The following is a 22,245-nucleotide window of genomic DNA, read 5'->3' as shown; positions in this document are numbered from 1 at the left end:
CGCCTGCGCCGACGGCGGTGCGTCAGGGCGTGCGTGAGGACCTCCCCTCTCCGGAAGCTCGAGCTGCAGGGGACGCTAGCCCTGCGTTCTTAGCACTCCGACGTCTGCGACAGGCTCTCCCTAGAGGCCTACCTCAGAAGTCCACCTTCCGCTGTTGAGTCCGGTTGTACGCTTGCTCCCGGCACCTCCTTCGTGACGCGCCCCCCCGCCCCGCGTAAAGCCCGCCCACTGCACGTGTTCAGCGGCCACTTCCGCCGTCGCCTCTCCCGGAGCAAGATGGCAGAGGAGCCGGAGTCGGTCCTGCAGCTCCCAGTCCCCGCTGCTGCTGGCGGCGAAGGACTTACGGAGGTCTCCCCAGACACCGTCACCCCTGAACCCCCTTCTTCCGCTGCAGTCTCCCCGGGGACAGAGGAACCTGCCGGAGACACCAAGAAAAAAAGTAAATTTTGAGCTAGAGCTTCTGGGCAGAATGGGAGGTTTAGTTTGCATCCGACTGGATGTGGCGGCCAGTGAAGTAAATTTCGGCGAGGGTCCGTCCCAGATTTGCTTTCCGAGGGAGGAGAGGGACTCTGGCGGCGTAGCGGGTTACGCGTTAGGCTGCGAACCAGCAAGAAGGCCAGCAGTTCAAGTCCACGGCGTACACTGCAGGTTTTCTTTCTGTCCCGGTAACCATCTATTCTGCCTGTTATCAGGTCGCTATGATTCGGAATCAACGCAATGGCAGTGGGTTTTGATTTGGTAGAGAGAAAGTGTATTTGGTACTACATTTGATCTTAGCCAAAAGGCCGAGAAGTGATGTGTCTTAAGTATTTGAATAATGATTTAGGGCTACAGGGATGGTCAGTGACCCAGTGTGGATGGAAATCTACATCTTTCCATTGTGTTTTCTTTCTGTTGCTGTAAGATTACTAAACCCAAAGCTTGGAATGCTACCCAATATGAAGAATGCCAAGGAAAAACTAAACGCACGGGCCCTGCTCGTTTTTAGAGTTAATTCCTAACATTTTCAAGTCTCTATGACTTACTTGTTTGAACGATGCGTTCTCCACCATTATTGTTTTTGAAAAATTGGTAAGATTGCCTGTGAGAAAAGCAGCAAACAAACATCTGAGGTAGGAAGACCTTGACCATCTAAATTTTGTCTGACCACAGTCCTTAAATGTAGTTACGGCCTGTTTTCTGCCGCGTCTCCCTGCCTTTGGGGTACATTGCTGCTAATTCCCACAAAGTCCATTCGGATTCGTGGTGATGCAGCACATTTGGCGCGCGCGCGTACACACACACACAGCCCCCTTGGTTAAACCGATTTAATAGAGCCCATAGTCCAGGAACGCACTCAAGAGCCATGGGTTTGCTTTGCCACACTACTACTTAGAGATTATAATGTTTTTTTTAACCTGCCTGGTGAAAGAAACTTAAGTATTTCATAGGTGACACCTTCGGTTTAATTTGGAAAAGAAAGGGATTCTTGAAACACTGAGTTTTTGCTTTAATTTACTTTGGCTGCTAATTAGGGCCCTTTGAGGATCTTCTGAAACTGTCACTGTCAAGACATCACCACTTCTAGGGATGCTGGACACAACTTCCAGTTGATGTGGACACAACGTTCTTGTAAATGTTCCTGTAAATGTAGCCAGGATTGAGAACTACAAGCAAATTCCGTTAGATTTAAAGAAATTAAAGGCTATAGCTACAATTTTCCCTCTAGATTAATTCCATTTTGCTCTCCCTCAGTTGCACAAGTTGTAATATATTTTGAATTTTCTGATTTTTTTTTTTTTACTTATTGGTCCCCAAAATTTCAGACTCACTGCCACCGACTTGATTCCCACTCACAGTGATTCTGTCGGGCAGGTGAGAACTGCCCCGGTGATTTTCCAAGGCAAGGAATTGAAGAAGCAAAGAAGGGAGATGTATTAGAGTTTAAATTCTGTGCACTGGGTTTGCTGAAGTCTCCTATAAAGCCACAAATCCTTTTTTTTTCTTAATCATTTTATTGAGGGGCTCTTACAAATCTTTCATCAATCCATCAATTAGTTGTATTAAGCACACAAATGTTGCCATTAATAGTTCCTACACGGCTTCCCCAAGTTCCAAAACATTTTCTTTCTACTTGAGCTCTTGGTATCAGCTCCTCGTTTTTCCCCGCCCTTTCCCACTCTTGTGAATCCTTTAACAATTATATGTGGTGATGATGATGATGTATCTTACAACTGTGCATTGTCTCCATTCACCCACGTTTCTGTTATTCAGCCCAGGGGTGTGGGGGGTGATGGGAACTGTATATCCAACCTGTGATGGGTTCATCTTTTCCCCCCTCCACCATCCCCGAACCCTCATGATATCCCTACTCCAACTACTGTTCCTGAGGGTTTTATATGTCCTGAATTCCATGTGTGGAGAGCTCTTGTCTGTACCAATGTGTGTACTCCAGTTTAGCTGATATGTAAGGTAGACCTGTGTCTTGGTAGTGTTGGGGGAAGCATTCAGAAACTAAAGGAATGATGCTTCATTGGTGCTATACTGCACCAGGCTTACTTCTTTTTTTTTTTTTAAGCAATTTATTGGGGCTCATACAATTCTTATCACAATTCATACATATACATACATCAATTGTATAAAGCACATCTGTACAGTCTTTGCCCTAATCATTTTTTCTCCTCTTTTCTTTTTTTATATTTTATTAGGGACTCATACAACTCTTATCACCATCCATACATATACATACATCAATTGTATAAAGCACATCCATACATTCCCTCCCCCAATCATTCTCAAGGCATTTGCTCTCCACTTAAGCCCCTTGCATCAGGTCCTCTTTTTTTTTTTTTCCCTCCCTCCCCTTTCCCCCCCTCCCTCATGTGCCCTTGGTAATTTATACATCGTTATTTTGTCATATCTTGCCCTATCCGGAGTCTCCCTTCCCCCCTTCTCTGCTGTCCCTCTCCCAGGGAAGAGGTCACATGTGGATCCTTGTAATCATTTCCCCCTTTCCAACCCACTCACCCTCCACTCTCCCAGCATCGCCCCTCACACCCTTGGTCCTGAAGGTATCATCCACCCTGGATTCCCTGTACCTCCAGCCCTCATATGTACCAGTGTACAGCCTCTGTCCTATCCAGCCCTGCAAGGTAGAATTCGGATCATGGTAGTTGGGGGGAGGAAGCATCCAGGATCTGGGGGAAAGCTGTGTTCCTCATCGGTACTACATCACACCCTAATTAACCCATCTCCTCTCCTAAACCCTTCTATGAGGGGATCTCCAGTGGCCGACACTTGCGCCTTGGGTCTCCACTCTGCACTTCCCCCTTCATTTAATATGTTATATATATACATATATACATATACACATATATACACATACATACACACATATCTTTTTTTTGCATGATGCCTTATACCTGGTCCCTTGGCACCTCGTGATCGCACTGGCCGGTGTGCTTCTTCCATGTGGGCTTATTTGCTTCTGAGCTAGATGGCCGCTTGTTCACCTTCAAGCCTTTAAGACCCCAGTCACTATCTCTTTTGATAGTCGGGCACCATCAGCTTTCTTCACCACAATTGCTTATGCACCCATTTGTCTTCAGCGATCCTATCATGGAGGTGTGTAATCAATGATATGATTTTTTGTTCTTTGATGCCTGGTAACTGATCCCTTTGGGACCACTCGATCACACAGGCTGGTGTGTTCTTCCATGTGGACTTTGTTGCTTCTGAACTAGATGGCCGCTTGTTTATCTTCAAGCCTTTAAGACCCCAGCCACTATCTCTTTTGATAGCCGGGCACCATCAGCTTTCTTCACCACATTTACTTGTTCACCCACTTTGGCTCCAGCCGTTGTGTTGGGAGAGTGAGCATCATAGAGTTCCAATTTAATAAAAGAAGGTATTCATGCATTGAGGGAATGTTTGAGTAGAGGCCCAAGGTCCTTCCGCCACCTTAATACTTGACCTATAAATATAGACACATAGATCTATTTCCCCATCCTCCTATATATATTTGCATGTACATGTCTTTGTCTAGACCTCCATGAATGCCCTTTGACTCCTAGCTCTTTCCTCCATCTCCCTTGACTTTCCTCCTCCCAGGCTTACTTGTTGTAACCCTTCTGTGTGGGGGGATATCCAGTTGTCTACAGATGAGCTTTGGGTTTCCATTCCACTCTTTCACATGGATATAATTGTTTTGGATCTTTTAAAACCTGATCCCAGCGACACTTTATCATCACACAGGCTGGTGTGCTTCCTTCGTGTGGGCTTTGTTGCTTCTCTGCTAGATGACCACTTGTTTAACTTCAAGCCTTTAAGACCCCAAGTGCTATATCTTTTGATAGCCAGGCACCATTCTACTTTGTTCACCACATTTGCTTATGCACCCATTTTGTCTTGTGTTGGGAGGGTGAGTACCAAAGAGTGCCAGGTTATTAGAACAGTGTTCTTATGTTGAAGGAGGCCTTGAGTAGAGGCCCAAAGTCCATCTGCTATCTTAATACTTAACATGTAAATATATGTTTATTTTCTCCATCCCTTTCATTATAAATGAATATATTTACATATAGAGATACCTATAGCTATACCTCTATAAATAGCTTTGCCTCCTATTTCCTCTATTTCCTTTCACCTTCCTCCTGTCCCACTAGCATACTCACCCTCCATTCAACTCTCAGTAATTCTTCTTGGATAAATTGCGCTTTATCAAACCCCACCAGGCATTATACGCCCTCATTGCCATCAATTTTAGCCCTTTCAGAAGTGTATTTTCAGGATTATATATTCATTACTTTGCACCCCACCAAAACCCATTTTTGAGTCTCTGCCAAAATTCACCGTCCATTGACTTTTTTTATGGTCATTAGCTGGCAGTGTGAATGCTCTTGCCCTCAAGCAGGGCCCTGTATGTACTCGTGTATAAGCCGAGTTTTCCAGCACATTTTTAATGGAGTTTTTGTGGTAAAATTAGTTGCCTCGGCTGATATTCGGGTCGGCTTATACTTGCATATATATGGTATATTTAGAAAGTGGATTATTGCCACTCTCTTTGGCCAGGGAGGGGCAGTCTAGCCCACAGGGACTTGTCCGAGTGTGTCCTTGCTAGAATTTGTGGATCTAGTGTCCCCCGTAATAGTCATATCCTGACTGATTTGATCAGAGGGCCCTCAACCAATCTTGAAAGATCTGTCTAGTATAGTGTATGTGTCCTACATTTTTGTTATCTCACCTGTGATGTGTGTACCTGATGTCAGTCATGCTTTGTGATAGCTTCCCTTGTACTCCCATTCTCTATATCAGGGGTGTCAAACTGGCGGGTCGCATGCGGCCCCCAAGGTAATTTTTTTGTGGCCCACAATGCTCTAAAATAAAATGAAAGTAGAAAAAGTTGTTATGAAGAAAATAGTGCTTAGGGGAGATCGAGGCAATACCGTACATACAATTCCCGCATTACATCTTATTTCAGAGCATCGTGGGCCCAAAAAATTACCTTGGGGGCTGCATACGGACTGCGGGCCACCAGTTTGACATCCTGCCCTGGTGACTCTGTTAATCCTCAGACACCATTATGGCCACGTCCCAAAGGTATCATTCATCCAGGTGAATTGTCATTGTCTTGTTTTTGTCATATTTAAGAACTGTAAGTGAAGTTAGCAAAAAAACAAAAAACAAACTTCAGTAATCTCCAATTCTGTTCTTTCCTAGTCCCAAGGAGGGAGCCCTAGTAATTTCATGGTTATGCAGTGGGCTGCTTATCACAAGGTCAGCAGTTTGAAGCCATCATCTGTGTAGTTAGTTTGAAGACGTCCAGTCACAGAAATCCACAGGGCAGTTCTAAACTGTCCTATAGGGTCACTATGAGTCAGGATTGATTTGATGGCATTCAGTTTGAGTCACAATATAAGGGTCTTGGTGGCATAGTGGTTATGCATTAGGCTGCTAACCACAAGGTCAGCAGTTCAAAACCCCCAGAAACTCACAGGAACATTTCTGCCCTGCCTAGCATGTCACTGTGAGTTGGCAGTAAGTGTGGTTTGGAGTTTGAGTCACAGTATAAGTAGAGCAGGGATATTTTGAGGTAGTTCTTCAGAAGGAAGACAGAACTGTACTCAATGACTTCATTCCAGGAGTAGACTTGAATCGATGTGTTACCTCCAAATGTTGGCTCCTTGCCATGGGGCTGGTCACTAGTCAAACAGGACACACAAACTCCGTGCCATCAAGTTGTTGCCAACTCATAGCACTCTATAGAATCAGTTGTTCTCAACCTTCTGAATGCCACGACCCTTTCTTTATACAGTTCCTCATGTCCCCCAACCATAAAATTATTTTCCTTGCTACTTCATAACTGTAATTTTGCTGTTATAAATCAGGCGACCCCTTTGAAAGGGTCGTTTGACACCCCCCTCATCCCCAAAGGAGTCGCGACCCACAGGTTGAGAACCGCTGCTATAGAAGGACACATGAACTAAATTTATTAGAGGCTCGCCGTGGGGGTACCTCACAAGATGGCTGTTCGGTGAGCACTTCCTCCCCCACCCTACCCCTCATTATAGTTATCCATAAAGTACTCATACTTGGTTTCTTCTCTACGGCTTACATATAGCAATGAATGGCAAGTTGTAGACAACAGACCAGAAGAATGCTGCAGGAGGATTCTACCAGGTTAAGTGCCCCAGGCGCTGCTCCTGAGTTCCTGGGCCAGTCTGTGAAGCAGCCCATCTCAGTGGCCGCCGCCTCTTTAGACAAGGATCTTAATTGTGCTCCTCCCAAGCCCTCGGGGTTTCTCCTCATGCTGCCACTGATGCAGATGTGGCTCATCCTTTTAGCCCTTTAGGAAAATTGGCCAATCCCCTCTGTTAGTGTTACACAGACCCGCCCAATCCTTTGGTGGGAGTTAGAGCCATACTGAGTTATCACTCCACACAGAAAGTGGAAGAAAGGTGTACAGCTCTCCCGCACTTTTCAAGAGTGTCCACTGCATCACTTTGTTCTTATGCAAGACCTGCATAAGTACTTGTTTTCCCTAACTGAAAGAAATCTGGACATCATTTGCGCTTTCAAGAAAAAGGGAAGAAGTAAAACTAGTATACAGTGAGAACTTACCTGGGAATTCAGCATCTGAGCAACATGCGGCCATAGCTTTGAACTCTGTGAACAAAAGGGGTGTATGTGATATTTAGTATGATTTGACAGGTTATTTTGGGGTCTGAATGGTCAAAGTGTTTTCCATATAATAATTGGTTTCCTTTAAACATTGTTTCACAAATGTGCTTTACACGATTGATGTATGTATGGATTGTAATAAGAGTTGTTTGAGCCCTTAATAAAATGATTTTTTTTTTTTAAAACAAACAGTTTCAGCTTACAAAAAATTTCATAGTAGCTCTATGCTTTCACATAGCGGAAGAAAACAGAGGTAACTTTAGGGGGCAGTATTGCGCTATTTTGCTTTCAGTCTTACTATTTTAATTTTGTCCCATGTATGAATCTTTTTTTTCCCTCCAAGCAAAGTAACGTCTTTAAAGAAAGAGATGCATAGTGTTTGGGTTTGCATCTCTGCATGTTGGCTCTCCGAAACTGTACAGCTGCTCTGAAACTGTTTTAGCCCCCTGGTTATGTTTTATTTTTATAAGTTTTATTGTTTTCACTTATTTAATAGTGTTGTAGAAAATTTAGTAGTTATATAAAGCATGAGTAAGGTAAAATAATAATTGCCTGATTTGCCATTATTGAGAGATGGTATTTGGTTCTTACCCTTTCATATTTATGTGAATATGTAGTTCTGTGTTTTTAAATTGACATTTAGATTATATTGTCTCATTTATAGTATTTTGGTCACTTTATCATGCTGTGAAATATGCTTCTATAACATGCTTTCTAATGATTGTTTCATAATAATTTCAATAATGTACACTATATGTTATTTGCTCTTTGAACCGCTCTACTTGTGTTAGATCCTATGTATGTTCCTCACAACACTATGAGGTAGGTGCTGTTGTCCTTACTTTAAATGTGGGGGCACTGGGGCTCAGAGATTAAGAAGTTTATATAGTTACATATATATGTGCAAGTTATGATTTGAACCTGGATTGTTTAGAATGTATGCATTGTACTATTTATTGTATTTGGGTAAGTCAAAAAGTCTTGCAAATAGGGTTCTAGTTCATATGTGTGCCATTTTACTTAGCCACCGCTCCCCCCCCCCCTGAAAAGCATGCTCTAACATGCTCTAACCAATGAATGCTGTGGCCAGTTCTCACAGTGATGGACTAGTCTTTTTCCTCGTCTTAGGATACCTAAACGCATTGTACAAAGATCCCATTACTCAAAGAGTTCATCTATCCATTGGCCCTTTAAGCAAGTTCAAGGTTATTGACAATTTTATGGAGCAAAGCAAATTGTGACAAGAGACACGCTCTGGTTCACCAGTAGAATTCAGGGAGCCAAAGCTAATGAAAACCATGGCTTCTGAGGAGGATCTGACTTTGTGGGAATTCCCAAGGGGTCATCTTGATAGTTAGTTTTGAAGGACACAGGGCCATCACTGGGGGCTTCTTGGGAAGAAGTTTTAAGAAAATTGAAAACTGGATTTGTACGAAAAGGGCAGGAAAGTTGCACAGAATTTTCTCCCAACATGACGATGTACCTGCTTATTCATTCACTGGGAAACCTCCATCCTCCAGCTCTGGTGTTGTCCTTCTGACTTCATTTCACTCCCCAAAACATTGAAAAGGAACACAGTGTGTATCCCTCAAGGATACCAAACTGCCATTGGACTTGGTGTAACGTGCACAGAATTCTGAGGAAGGGGTAGAGAAACGTGCCCACCACCTTCAGAAGTCCCTAGAGCTAGGTGGAGAATGTGTCAAGAAACAGTCGCCTCATATTTTGATACTTTTGGTTTTAGAACGGTGTCTGATTTTGTAACAATACTTTTTGGCTTCGCTTTGTATAACTTCTAAGTAAGTAATAATGTATGGTGTATAATTTTCTGTTGTAGATTATAGTCTTCTCTCATTGGATATTTAATCAGTCGGGGAGTTGGTCTTCAATAAACAAAATGCATCCCTGAAGGTGACATCCTTCTAGAGCAGCGGTGCTCACCCTTCCTCCTGCCATGGCCCTTTCATACATGCTCCTCATGTGGTGGGGACCCCAACCATGCTTGATTTCCCTTGCTACTTCATAACTGTAATTTTGCTACTGTTGTGAATCAGGCGACCCCTGTGAAAGGGTGGTTTGACCCCCCCAAAGGTGTTAAACTGCTGTTATAAGTGAACCTTTACACATATTTTCTTTGACTAGAATCTAGAACTACTGACTCAAATTATATCTTTAAAATATTTAGATATGATTAGACTCCAAACAATTTAAATAATGCTTCCAGTAGTATCATCCTCATTGTTGTTATACTCTGTCCCACTTTGGTAGATGGAAAAGGCTATGATGTCATTTTACTTTGTTGTTTTTAATGTGTTTTGCTACTTATGTTGTCTTTGGAATTGCCTGTTATATTAAAAGGTATTTTAAAGATCATTCCTATAGTCTGACTTTTTACAGAACTGGGAAATCAAAAGACACATCACAAAAAAAAATTAGGATGAATTTTTATACCTCGACTCTATCTCCAGTATCAGAAACACAAATGTTTTAAGGTTTGGGAAGGTCATCGGTGTTCACTCTGGTTGGATGTTTCCGTTTAACTGTGAGTAATTCTTGTTTTCCTTTTGACAGTTGACATCCTTCTCAAGGCTGTGGGAGATACCCCGATTATGAAGACGAAGAAGTGGGCTGTAGAGCGCACCCGAACCATCCAAGGACTCATTGATTTCATCAAAAAGTTCCTTAAACTAGTGGCCTCTGAGCAGTTGGTATGAGATCAATATTGAGCATGTCCTTGCAAAAATGTGCAATAGTTCTGAACTCTCTAGGAACCACATGCTATTTCTGAGTGTCCTTTTGTGTGTTTTCCTGGAGGAATCTGTTTTTCTTTGAACTCTGGGAAACCCTGGAATGACACTAATTTTAGATTTGCTTTAAAAACCTTTTTAAAATTTTCCTATTTATAGTTTGTTTGCCACAGAAGTCCCTGAATATCCAGGAGGAAGAGCTGTCATAGAATATTAGTACGGACAGGTTTTCATTTGTTTAATAATTCATGTTTCTTTCCAGTCTCCCGGAGGCTAACGATATATTTGAGGGATGTGTTGCCTCGGACGTCTTAATTGCGTTTTAGTGAGGCCGCAGTAGTAGTTAAAGGGCTAACGCGAATGCTGTTGGTTTTACTGTGACACAGGCGCTCCCACTTTTCACAAGTTTAGTTTTTGCCACTTGGCATTTATGCAAGGCCTACATTAGTTCCTGTGTTATTAACCGAAAGAAATGCAAAGGATGGTTCCTTGTTGGAGGACCGACACTGGCGCTCAGCATCGGTCAGCAAGGGAGAAAGTTGGGGCTTTCTACTCGTGTCAGGACTTAGAGTCTCAGAAACTCACAAAGGCATTTTACCCCGTGCTGCAGGGCTGCTGTGAGTTGGTATCCGCTTGATGGCAGTAAAGTTGGAGTTCTTTTGTTTGCTTGCTTATTTGTTCTTCCCAGGCAAGTGTGGGAAAGGTGTCAAGGTTATTGAGTGTTACAGGTGACAATCTCCATTTGTGATTGAAGTTGGAAAAACACCTGTAAGCATACATCAAATTTAATTCAAGCAGAAATGTCAGAAATTGGCAAGATCTTGGTGTCATCCATGTGCATGTGATAACTAAAATCTAAGGCACAGAGGACCTTGCCCATAGTCCATGTCGAGGTGAAAAGATCAGGAGTGTGAAGTACATGCACTCACTTGAAAGAAATAGGGCAGGGACCATATTTCTACTAAAAATGCAGCATGAGCAGTTGGTAAGGAGGAGCAGTGAACAGCATGGGATGGCCGATTCTGACCTCCTCTGACTTCCCTATTTCCATGAGTCAGTATTCAGAAATACCTCCATTCTCCATCCTTGACCCTATTCTGGCACCAGCCATTCCTCCCATGGCACTCTACATCTGTGTTGGTTTGAGAGTTTGTTAGAGTGGCCACAGAGAATCAGACAGTCCTCACAATTAAGGGAGTTAACAGTTTACCACAGACCAGGATCAGAAACAGTAAGGACATGGCCGTTGCTTCGCAGCAGCACAGTTTCTCATCCAGTAGCCTAGCCGCTCTAAGCCGTAGTAGCATTTCAGCCATGTAGCCTTGTGGCCTCTGCCTCTGTAGGTCTGAAGCCAACCCTCTGCTCTACTTGGTCTCCTCGTCTCAGCGTTGCTCCTCTGTTCTCTCATGGTCTCCTTGCTTCGGCCTTTGGTGCATCTGGTTGCAGCATCCGCAACTTCAGACAGATCTAAAGCAGGCTCTACTAACCACTGTGCTGGGATTTCTCTCTGTGCTGACGCTTAGACTTAGGAGTGGCTTTGATATACCCTCAAGGAAACAAAGGGTGCTTTTGTTCGGCCCCCAGTCTCCATTCCACACTCTGTTGTGCCTCTGGTCGCAGCCTCCACCACTTCGAGATCTCAAGTGTGCCCTTCCTGTGGTCCTGGGCCTTCTCTCTGTATCCAAACTGGCTTTCACACACAACAGGACTGGCTTTGATGGAGGTGTGGCTTTGTCTTTTAGCAGACCATATCCCCAAGGGAACAAAGGCTGTGACTTTAAAGATAACTTCCCACTCTAATCCTACAACAGAGACAACAATTTAACTCCCTACCTTCTTATTAGAGATTATAGCCACAGGCATAGAGTTCAGATTTATAATATACCACATAATTATGGCTAGAAGGGTCACATTAATTGAGTATATCTCAATATAAATCTCTGCACCAAAAATCAACTAGACTGCAATAAACAATATAACAACTAGGTGATCTGACAAGTTACCCTAAACTCCAAAATAGAAATTGGTAGGGATAAACCATTAATAAACCGGGTTCTTCATTATGTCAGCATACATGTTGGAAAAAACTAGCAAATAGCTGGATTGAAAAAGAACATGTGAACGTGTCCTACAGCTATTCACTGGAAAGAAGATTAGACCAATCTGAAAACAGTTGCCAAGAGCAGGTCATTAGAATATGACTGCAGTGGGGAGGACTGGAGAGCTGATGTGCTGCGCTCCCTTCTGTTGCCCTGGGGACAGTGCTAGTATTTGAAATAGTAGTGGCCTAGCTTCCAGCATCCCAGCAACACTGAAAAGCCAGCACTGATCCGCACACTGACAGAGGAGTCATGGAGAAGAACTTTAGAACAACGGCCATCACTGGGGAGAAAGTAACATCAGAAATAGTGGTTTAATGCAAAAATCATTATTCAGTGAAACCAAAAATAATTTTCCTAAGTTCTAACATTTAGCAAAGACTGCATTTGGCTCACATGATTAAATTCATGTGTCTGGGCACATGCCCTGAAAGTGACAGATTACACTAAAGGTCATTTCCTTCCTCAGAAGGAGTGGCAGTGTTTACTCCTATAGGGTCGCTGAGAGTTGGCAATGACTGAGTTTGATTTGGTTTTACAGTACACAAACACATTTGTGTGTTTTTTAAACTACCTAGACTGCCTTTTTTTTTTCCCTCTCATTTGCTGACTGCTAAACAATCACCTTGAGATTCAGTAAATGTAGACTCCCACCTTTGTCACCCTGGAAACCGTGTCATCACACTTGGTCCTCTTTTCTTACAAAGTCCTCCCTAATGACTACTCTGTCTGGTTAAATCCTGCTTATTCCTTAAGTCTTGGCTCTTCATCTCTTCCAGGAAGCCTTCTCAAGCCTGTTTCTTCAGCCACACTAATGGCCCAGCTTTCTTGGCCACGTGCCCCATTAGATGCACTGTTCTTACCCATCACATCTATTCCCATCATGTCATCGCGTGTCTGCCCCTCTAATAAGCTCATTAAGACAGATCAAGTTAATTTTTGTAAACACTCTGAGAATCTTTGCTGGATTAGACTATAAACTGTTTCCCAGAGTCCCCTTCCCCTTATTTGAAGATGTATCCAGAAGGGAAAAACTGTTCACATCTACAAACTGCCAAGAGGGAAACAATTTATATCATCCATCTTAATAGGGAATTCATACGAAATTACACAATGAATTTTGTTAATATTTCCAAGTGTTTTAATGTTAGAAGCCTATTCAATCTAATCTATTTTAAAATTACAGCAATAGCTGATGTTCATTGAATGATTACATACTATAAGTGAGACATACTTAGTAGATTTCCTCTCGCAATATTCTTCCTAGCAGCACCAAGAGGCATAAATCAAAACCCACTGCTTTCCGATCAAATTCAGAGTCATAATAGCCCATAGGACAGAGTAGAACTGCCTTGTAAAGCATCCAAGATATAAGTCTGCGTCACAACAAGCTGTCCTCTGTAGTTACTGGCAAGTGGAGTCCAGTCACTGAGCACATACATACATACCCACTGCACCGTCAGGCCTCTCCCAGGAGGCATTGCTGCTTGCTCTCTCTCACAAATCAGGAAACAAGTTGAGAAAAAGTTACTCTTTGACATTAGTTTTCAAACCCAGATCTTTATCTGTAGAGCTGTCTGCATCTTTAACCATGTTCTTGGCTTTAAGGGAAAAGGTCAGCTATGTTTTTTCTTGTTATTGTTGACGGCCTAAATGGTGTCTGTCAGCCAACTATTCTGATAGACCTTTCTTTCAAAAATGAGACTTTACTAAGCACTGGACATTTTTGTCTTTGTTCTGGTTAATTTGGCTGCAGGTGAAGTGAAATTCTGAAATCCAATGTATTTAAGATTTCTAAGAGGCCAGAAAGGTCAGAAACAACCAAGATAAATGTAAAGATTACATTTCCTGAAATTTGGCTGTAGGTAGTGTTTTAGTAGGAATTCTATTTTTAATATGGGTAAATGGGGGGGAAAGATTTTGTTTAATGTTAAGTTTCTCAGTTATAGAAAGTTGGGCCCACTCTTAGGAATAAAATTTTGTTGTTTTTGTGCTGTCTTCTGAAGGAAGATGTGATTCTTATAAAGATGTCATTAATTTTTTAATCGTTTTATTAGGGGTTCATACAACTCATCACAATCCATACATACATCAGTTGTATAAAGCACATCTGTACAGTCATTGCCCTCATCCTCAAAGCATCTGCTCTCCACCTGAACCCCTGGCATCAGCTCCTCAATTTTTCCCCTCCCTCCCCGCTCCTCCCTTCCTCATGAACCCTTGATAATGTATAAATTATTATTTTGTGATGTCTTACACTGTCCAACGTCTCCCTCCCTTCACCCACTTTTCTGTTGTACGTCCCCAGGGAGGTTACGTGTAGATCCTTGTAATTGGTTCCCCCTTTCCAGCCCACCCTTCTGGTATCACCACTCTCACCACTGGTCCTTAAGGGATCATCTGTCCTGGGTTCTCTGTGTTTCCAGTTCCTATCTGTACCAGTTTACATCCTTGGGTCTAGCCAGGTATGTAAGGTAGAATTGGGATCATAATAATGGGGTGGGGGGTAGGGGAAGCATTTATGAACTAGAGGAAAGTTGTATCTTTCATCATTGCTGTGTCGCACCCTGACTGGCTCGTCTCCTCCCCGAGACCCTTCTGTAAGATGTCCAGTGGCCTACAAATGGGCTTTGGGTCTCCACTCCGCACTCATTCACAAAGATATGATTTTTTGTTCTGATGATACCTGATCCCTTCAAGACCTCGTGATCACACAGACTGGTGTGCTTCTTCCATGTGGGCTTTGTTGCTTCTGAGCTAGATGGCCGCTTGTTCACCTTCAAGCCTTTAAGAACCTAGACATTATCTCTTTTGATAGCCGGGCACCATCAACTTTCTAAGCCACATTTGCTTATGCACCCATTTGTCCTCGGCGATCATATCATGGAGGTGTGTGCACCCAGTGATAGGATTTTTTGTTCTTTGATGCCTGATAACTGATCCCTTTGGCACCTGTGATCACACAGCCTGGTGTGCTTCTTCCTTGGGGGCTTTGTTGCTTCTGAGCTAGATGGCCGCTTGTTTACCTTCAAGCCTTTAAGACCCCAGATGCTATATCTTTTGATAGCTGGGCACAATCTGCTTTCTTCACATTTGCGTATTCACTCTCTTTGTCTTTAGAGGTTGTGTTGGAAAGGTAAGCATCATAGAATGCCAATTTAACAAAACAAAGTATTCTTGAATTGAGGGAGTACTTGAGTTGAGGTCCAATGCCCATCTACTACCTTAACACTAGACCTATAAGTATATACACATAGCTCTCTTTCCCCATCCTCGTATATTAATTTGTAAGAATCAAGTGTTTAGGAATGTTGTCTGGAGCTCAGAAGAAGTACAGCTTAATCATGGTGCCACTAAATATGAATCTCCCTAATTTCTTCTTTTTTTCTTTTTCATAGTTTATTTATGTGAATCAGTCTTTTGCCCCTTCCCCAGACCAAGAAGTTGGAACACTCTATGAGGTACCTGTTTTTTTTTTTCCTTAATGGAGTATGCACATCTGTGTATAGTATGATCATTAATTCCCAGCTTATTACATGCTGTTCTTACATATAGAGGAAGAAACAACAGTTGTCGTCATCTGTTTCTCACCATCTTAAATGTAGCAGATTATCAATAAACCATATAAAGAATGGGGGATTAAAAAATATCACAAAAGATAGCTTTGAAGTATATACTCAAGGTTTGTCCTTTACCTACAATCCAGATCTACCTCCAAGGAGATTGAAAAGGTTACATGAAACCATGACTTTGCTTAACAATGTAGTGGTATTAATCATTAATGAGTACGCATCAGGACCACTGTTTAAGTACAGAAGAGGTATCTGTACTACAGATGGAGATGGAGAGAAGTCATAACGATTTTGTAAGCTTGTCCATGCCTCAGATAATTAAAGAGCGGGCTTTACGAAATATTTATGATTATTGATGTGATTTCCTTCAAGAGATGGATGATAGCAGTAAATGTCTCTTAGAAGAAATAACTGAATTTTTTCGACAATATTTTTGGAACATTGGTTTGGCTTGTTACTGCCTTTCATCTAAGAATAACAAGTTGAATTTAATTATTGTCCTGTTTTTATTGTTGTGTTTTTCTGGTAGTGTTTTGGTAGTGATGGTAAACTGGTCTTACATTACTGCAAGTCCCAGGCATGGGGATGAACCACAAAGAAAACACCTTGCAACGGAATCATCCCAAAGGAAAAGGGCCTGAAAAGCTTTGGTGTTTGTGGCAAAAGATTTTAAGGATAATTACCTGCTATCAGCTTGTATCTACTGTGACCAATTGTTTATGCACAAGAAATCATCCAGAGTAGATGCCCCGATGAAACTTGTATTAATATGCACCACGTCATGGAAGAGTAGGGTATACCAACTGCTGCTACAATCAGTGACCAGACCTGCCTCCAAGGAACTGAAGAGGAGATTAAATATAAAGCTTCCATATTACAAGTTCTCAAAATGACAGCTTGCTTCTGCAGTAATAGCATTCTTTTGTTTTGGGTTGTTTTCCATCAAAAAATTTATTTACTAAAGAGTTGGTGTTCTAGTTTCTGTTTGTTTGTATCTATTCCAAGAAATTTGGTTTGGCTGTCTTGTCTCATTTTTATTTCTATCTACTGTGTTACCTTATTGTAGAACAAAGTCGTGTTCAACTGCTGCGTTTATACCTTTCCTAGACCAAGCAGACAAGGTTGGGCAGCATCGTTTCACTTCTTTGCTGGCAACGATGAGGGAGAGGAAAAGGAACCCCCTTCTTTCCAATAAACAGGAGAGCAGCTTTGGCAAGTTCAAAGAATGCTGTGGAGAATGTCTAATGTTTAAAATGAAGTCTTTTCTTGAGAAACAATTTAGAAATTCTCGAAAAATAAATCTCTGGGTTCTTTTCAGTTCTACCATGTCATGATTCTTGATGGTACTGTAAGTACTCAGTAATCTTAGCAACATATTTTGAGTTTTGCATGGTGTATTTTCCAGCCTGAAAGCCCTCAAAGAATAAAAATAGCCCTATGTTTTATATTTTTGTATGTATTTCATCCTATGACTAAGACTCAAAGTACCTTTGTACTAATAGGACTAGATAGTTGTTTAAGGGCAATTTGACTTGCTCCTTTATTCTGTGTTATGCTTATAATACAAGTTTTAAAAATTCCCATTCAAATAAACAGATAACAGAAAATAACATCACTTGTGAGTACCGTGCTTGTTTAAAAAAATGATCCATGTGTGACCACTCAGCATTTACCCTAAATCAAAGATAAGAGAACAAACAGATGTCACGTGGAAGAAATACAACTGGACTGCTCCTTAGAGGCAAAGATGGTGACATTTCATAGCACCTCCATTGGACATGACATCAGGAAAGACCAGTCCCTGGAGAAGGACATCCTGCTGCTTGCTAAAGCGGAACAGCAGCAAGAAGGAAGGCTCGACCAGATGGGTTTACGAGGTGTCTCCAACAATGGGTCCCGACAGAAACAATTGTGTGGGGGGCGCAGGGCTGAGTGGTGTTTTGTTCTGTGTTATAGAGAGTCACTGTGTGTCCAAACCAGCTGATGGCATTAACAACGAAGAGAAGAGAAGATGGAGGCAGGAAAGCCAAACTGATGGAACAACCAGAACAGAACTGAGAATGGTGGCATGTCATATCACTGAGCAGTATGTGTAGAACTTGTTCGATAGACATCTAATTTGCTACATAAATTTTTACCAAAACACGATAAAATATAATGAAACAACCAGACAAAATCCCAATAAATTGAACAGACCATCCAAACAATATCAATCCATTCCAGCTTATAGCTACCCACCTTATAGGACAGAGTAGAACTGCTCCGATGGGTATCTGAGACTAAACTTTTAAAGCAAGGAGTACAAAGTTTCATCCTTTTCCTACACATCAGCTCATAGTTTCAATCTGCTGACCTTGTGGTTAGCAGCCCATTGAGTAACCCACTATACGACTATGGCTCCATAGGGCCCTTAGATCCCAGTGTGCATTTTAGATTCGCGCCCTGTCATACTTTAGCATTAGGGGAGCCTAAGAAATAATGTCCTATATAATGTTGAAATTGTTATTTCTCATTCTCCACTTAAGAGTGAATTCTTGCATCCCCTTATGTTGGTATCCCTGTTTAAAGAATAATAGAGATTATAATTAGCCCTAGAATAATAATGACAAGTTGAATTTTACAGACGTGCACTGCTCGGTAGGTAATATTTAAAGGTTGGGTAGCGTTAAATGTGTTAAATGCTTGACACTGGGAAAGCATGTATTGCAATCTTGCCATTTGGATCTAGAAATAACCTGTTTTCTTTGCCTACCTACAGTTTATTGAATTGCGTGTATGTATTCATGTACATATTGAATAATAAAATGTGAATTTATGTATTATGTTTGCTTCTAAAGGTTTTGGATGATTTACTACCGCGGCAATCAAAAGTTCCTTGAGCTTAAATTTGTAACATCAGTTTTTTAAGTAATTTAATACATTAAACCTAAAGCTAAATGTGTGCTTGTTCACCCCCCCCCCAACTTCTTAGGGTATAGAAACGTACCACATTCGGGCAAATCCAACTGCATATAGGTGATGGTTAAATTTTTAAATCCTCGAAAATAAACAAATAAATAAATAGCCTCATTAGGAGAACTGGGTGTAATTAACATGATAGCTCACATGTGTGCCATGTCTTATAATCAAAGCAGTCGTTCTGCCAGACACATAATGGAATAATACTTATATAACCTCTAATGCATATCTTTGATAATTATAAACACAAGTTAGTGGCTTATTATGTACTTTAATTTCTATCATTTTAATGTGAATTTTCCCTACTTCTAAATTTTAAAAGTACTGTATAACTGCATGCTTCGATTCCTAGGAAGCAGCATCAAATCTCATCTAATTAATCACCACCAGAGTGGTGGTGTGTTCTCAATACACGTTAAGTGCATCATGGCTCCCCAAGGCAGTAAAACTGGTGCTAGCAGTATGATTTGGAAATGAAACAAGGTTATTAGCACAAAGGTGGCTACTCAGTACAATTTAGGCATGTTTATATAATATCCAAGTCACACAAACTGTGTTTATATTATTATCTTTCATTCCTTACCCAAATAATAAAATTGGACTACTAACAACAAGGTCAGCAGTTCGAAACCACCAGCTGCTCCTTGGAAGAAAGACGAGTCTTTCTACTCCAATAAAGATTTAGTCTCTGAAACCCTCAGGGGCAGTTCTACTCTGTCCAGGGATCACTGTGAGTCAGTATTTAGTTAATGGCAGTGAATGAATGAGTGAGTTTTACTTAGTTCCTAGCTTAGATCAATCACGGAAGCTGCTGAGTGACTTGAAGTTAGAGCACATTTCTGTCCACATCTGGTTCCAATCACCTTAATGTTAATTGGGTTGTGGAGGGTGGAGTGGCTAGACCAAGGCTATGTTTTAATTTTTCCATATTTGAGAAAATGGATGCCAATGTAATCTAATCATGCTTTATTTTATAAAGCAAAAGTGACCCAGCTTACAAAGTATACACAGAATGAGGGTGTTGTATATCTTCAAAGGGACCTCCACACGTGTTTGGGTAGATAATAAGACTGTTTGTTTGTAGACAGATGATTAAGGCTTGATATATCCTTGGAATATATCATTTTCTAGAAGTTTTAACCCTAAAGAGATCTTACATATCACCTAATTAAATTAGTGGAAATATGCAGGATCTGCCTCACATTGTGTGTGGTTACTTTCTGTGAGCTTCAGAAGTAAAGTTCCAGGCCTTTTGTATGGATGTGACCCACCAACCTTTTTTTTTTTTTTTGATATTTTTTTTTGTATTTTATTTTATTAAAAAAACATTTTATTAGGGGCTCATACAACTCTTATCACAATCCATACATATACATACATCAATTGTATAAAACACATCTGTACATTCTTTGCCCTAATCATTTTCTTTTTTCTTATCTTTTTTTTTAAATTTTGTTTTAATTTTAACAATTTATTAGGGGCTCATACAATTCTTATCACAGTTCATACATTTACATACATCAATTGTATAAAGCACATCTGTACAGTCCCTGCCCTAATCATTTTTTTCTCTTCTTTTTTTACATTTTATTAGGGACCCATACAACTCATCACCATCCATACATATACATACATCAATTGTATAAAGCACATCCATACATTCCCTCCCCCAATCATTCTCAAAGCATTTGCTCTCCACTTAAGCCCCTTGCATCAGGTCCTCTTTTTTTTTTCCCCTCCCTCCCCTTTCCCCCTCCCTCATGTGCCCTTGGTAATTTATACCTCGTTATTTTGTCATATCTTGCCCTATCCGGAGTCTCCCTTCCCCCCTTCTCTGCTGTCCCTCTCCCAGGGAAGAGGTCACATGTGGATCCTTGTAATCAGTTCCCCCCTTCCAACCCACTCACCCTCCACTCTCCCAGCATCGCCCCTCATACCCTTGGTCCTGAAGGTATCATCCACCCTGGATTCCCTGTACCTCCAGCCCTCATATGTACCAGTGTACAGCCTCTGCCCTATCCAGTCCTGCAAGGTAGAATTCGGATCATGGTAGTTGGGGGGAGGAAGCATCCAGGATCTGGGGGAAAGCTGTGTTCTTCATCGGTACTACCTCGCACCCTAATTAACCCATCTCCTCTCCTAAACCCCTCTATGAGGGGATCTCCTTTGGCTGACACTTGGGCCTTGGGTCTCCACTCTGCACTTCACCCTTCATTTAATATGGTATATATATACATATACACATATATACACACACTTATATTGTTGTTGTTTTTTGCATGATGCCTTATACCTGGTCCCTTGGCACCTCGTGATCGCACTGGCCGCTGTGCTTCTTCCATGTGGGCTTTTTTGCTTCTGAGCTAGATGGCCGCTTGTTCACCTTCAAGCCTTTAAGACCCCAGACACTATCTCTTTTGATAGCCGGGCACCATCAGCTTTCTTCACCACATTTGCTTATGCACCCATTTGTCTTCAGCGATCCTATCATGGAGGTGTGCAGTCAATGATATGATTTTTTGTTCTTTGATGCCTGGTAACTGATCCCTTTGGGACCACTCGATCACACAGGCTGGTGTGTTCTTCCATGTGGACTTTGTTGCTTCTGAGCTAGATGGCCGCTTGTTTATCTTCAAGCCTTTAAGACCCCAGTCACTATCTCTTTTGATAGCCGGGCACCATCAGCTTTCTTCACCACATTTACTTGTTCACCCACTTTGGCTCCAGCCGTTGTGTCGGGAGAGTGAGCATCATAGAGTTCCAATTTAATAGAAGAAGGTATTCATGCATTGGAGCCCACCAACCTTTAAGTTAGTAGTCAGGCACTTTACCATTTGTACCACTGTGCATCTGCTTTAGCCAAAAACTATCATTATCGATCGTTCGAATCATAATACTACCTAATTGGCTTCGTTGTATCTGCTCATGCCCTCCTATTTAAGGGAACTTAAAGTTTGTGGGAAAATGGAATAGAAAGACAATAGAAAAGATAAGTAAATAAAAGATTAGCATGGTTACAAATTTCTGAAGTACCTTATATACTCGTGTATAAGCTGTGTTTTTCAGCACATGTTTTATGCAGTTTCTGTGGTAAAATTAGGTGCGTCAGCTGATAGTAGGGTTGGTTTATACTCCAGTATATCTGGTACCTCATGTTGTCAACACAGCAACCTGAACCAAAATTCTGGAATGACATCCTTAACTTTTGCCTGTAATGAATGACTTCTAATTCATAGTCCCTGCCTCCAGACCCTGCCACTCACATCAAGGTAAGAAGGGAGTGACTTGGTTCATACCTTCTACTTTAAAAAGCAATCTTATAGTGACCCAGTTAGGACAGAATAGACCTGTCCCCTTAGTTCACAACCTAATACACACACACAAGGTTCTGACTCACAGTGACCTAGTGAGAGCAGAGTAGACCTGTCCCCCTTAGTTCACAACCTAACACACACACATGAAGTTCTGACCCTGACCCTGTCAGGCAGCATAGACCTGTCCCCCCTGAGTTCACAACCTAACACACACACAAGAAGTTCTGAGACTGACCCTGTCGGGCAGCGTAGACCTGCCCCTGGGGAGCACCGTTTCTTTCATGGAGCAGTGGTGGTCCCTGTCTGGCCCTGCAGGGTACAGTTTCATGTAGAACCCGCCATACCGCCATTGCTCTTGCCTCTACTAAAGGCAGGACTTAATCCTGCGCATCAGTATTCA

The 22,245-nt window shown here is 41.7% G+C and overlaps 1 protein-coding gene across 4 annotated transcripts; it reads left to right on the top strand.

The window, feature by feature from the left end:
- Positions 1 to 31: 31 nt before the first annotated feature.
- On the top strand, positions 32 to 18,395 carry ATG12 (autophagy related 12). Of its 4 annotated transcripts, none has more exons than XM_075541414.1 (4): positions 56 to 439; positions 9,727 to 9,863; positions 15,400 to 15,462; positions 16,640 to 18,395. In XM_075541414.1, the coding sequence occupies exons 1-4, from the start codon at positions 277 to 279 to the stop codon at positions 16,766 to 16,768; spliced, it is 492 nt and encodes a 163-aa protein (XP_075397529.1). In that variant the 5' UTR covers positions 56 to 276; the 3' UTR covers positions 16,769 to 18,395. The 4 variants fall into 4 exon arrangements, with proteins under 4 accessions (XP_075397532.1, XP_075397529.1, XP_075397531.1 ...); XM_075541416.1 differs by having other exon boundaries at positions 57 to 439; positions 16,681 to 18,395; XM_075541415.1 differs by having other exon boundaries at positions 63 to 439; positions 16,103 to 18,395.
- Positions 18,396 to 22,245: the final 3,850 nt, after the last annotated feature.

This window comes from Tenrec ecaudatus, chromosome 2 (assembly GCF_050624435.1).
Source record: "Tenrec ecaudatus isolate mTenEca1 chromosome 2, mTenEca1.hap1, whole genome shotgun sequence".
NCBI lineage: Eukaryota > Metazoa > Chordata > Mammalia > Afrosoricida > Tenrecidae > Tenrec > Tenrec ecaudatus.
The sequence above is the reverse complement of the archived record's forward strand: the minus strand, read 5'-3'. Positions and strand labels throughout refer to the sequence as shown.

Bases quoted from the DNA above. Each gene is read 5' to 3' on its own strand.
- ATG12 (XM_075541414.1), top strand. From the start codon at position 277: ATGGCAGAGGAGCCGGAGTCGGTCCTGCAGCTCCCAGTCCCCGCTGCT. The intron at 440-9,726 runs GTAAATTTTGAG...TCCTTTTGACAG, and splicing joins CGGAGACACCAAGAAAAAAA to TTGACATCCTTCTCAAGGCT. The intron at 9,864-15,399 runs GTATGAGATCAA...TCTTTTTCATAG, and splicing joins TAGTGGCCTCTGAGCAGTTG to TTTATTTATGTGAATCAGTC.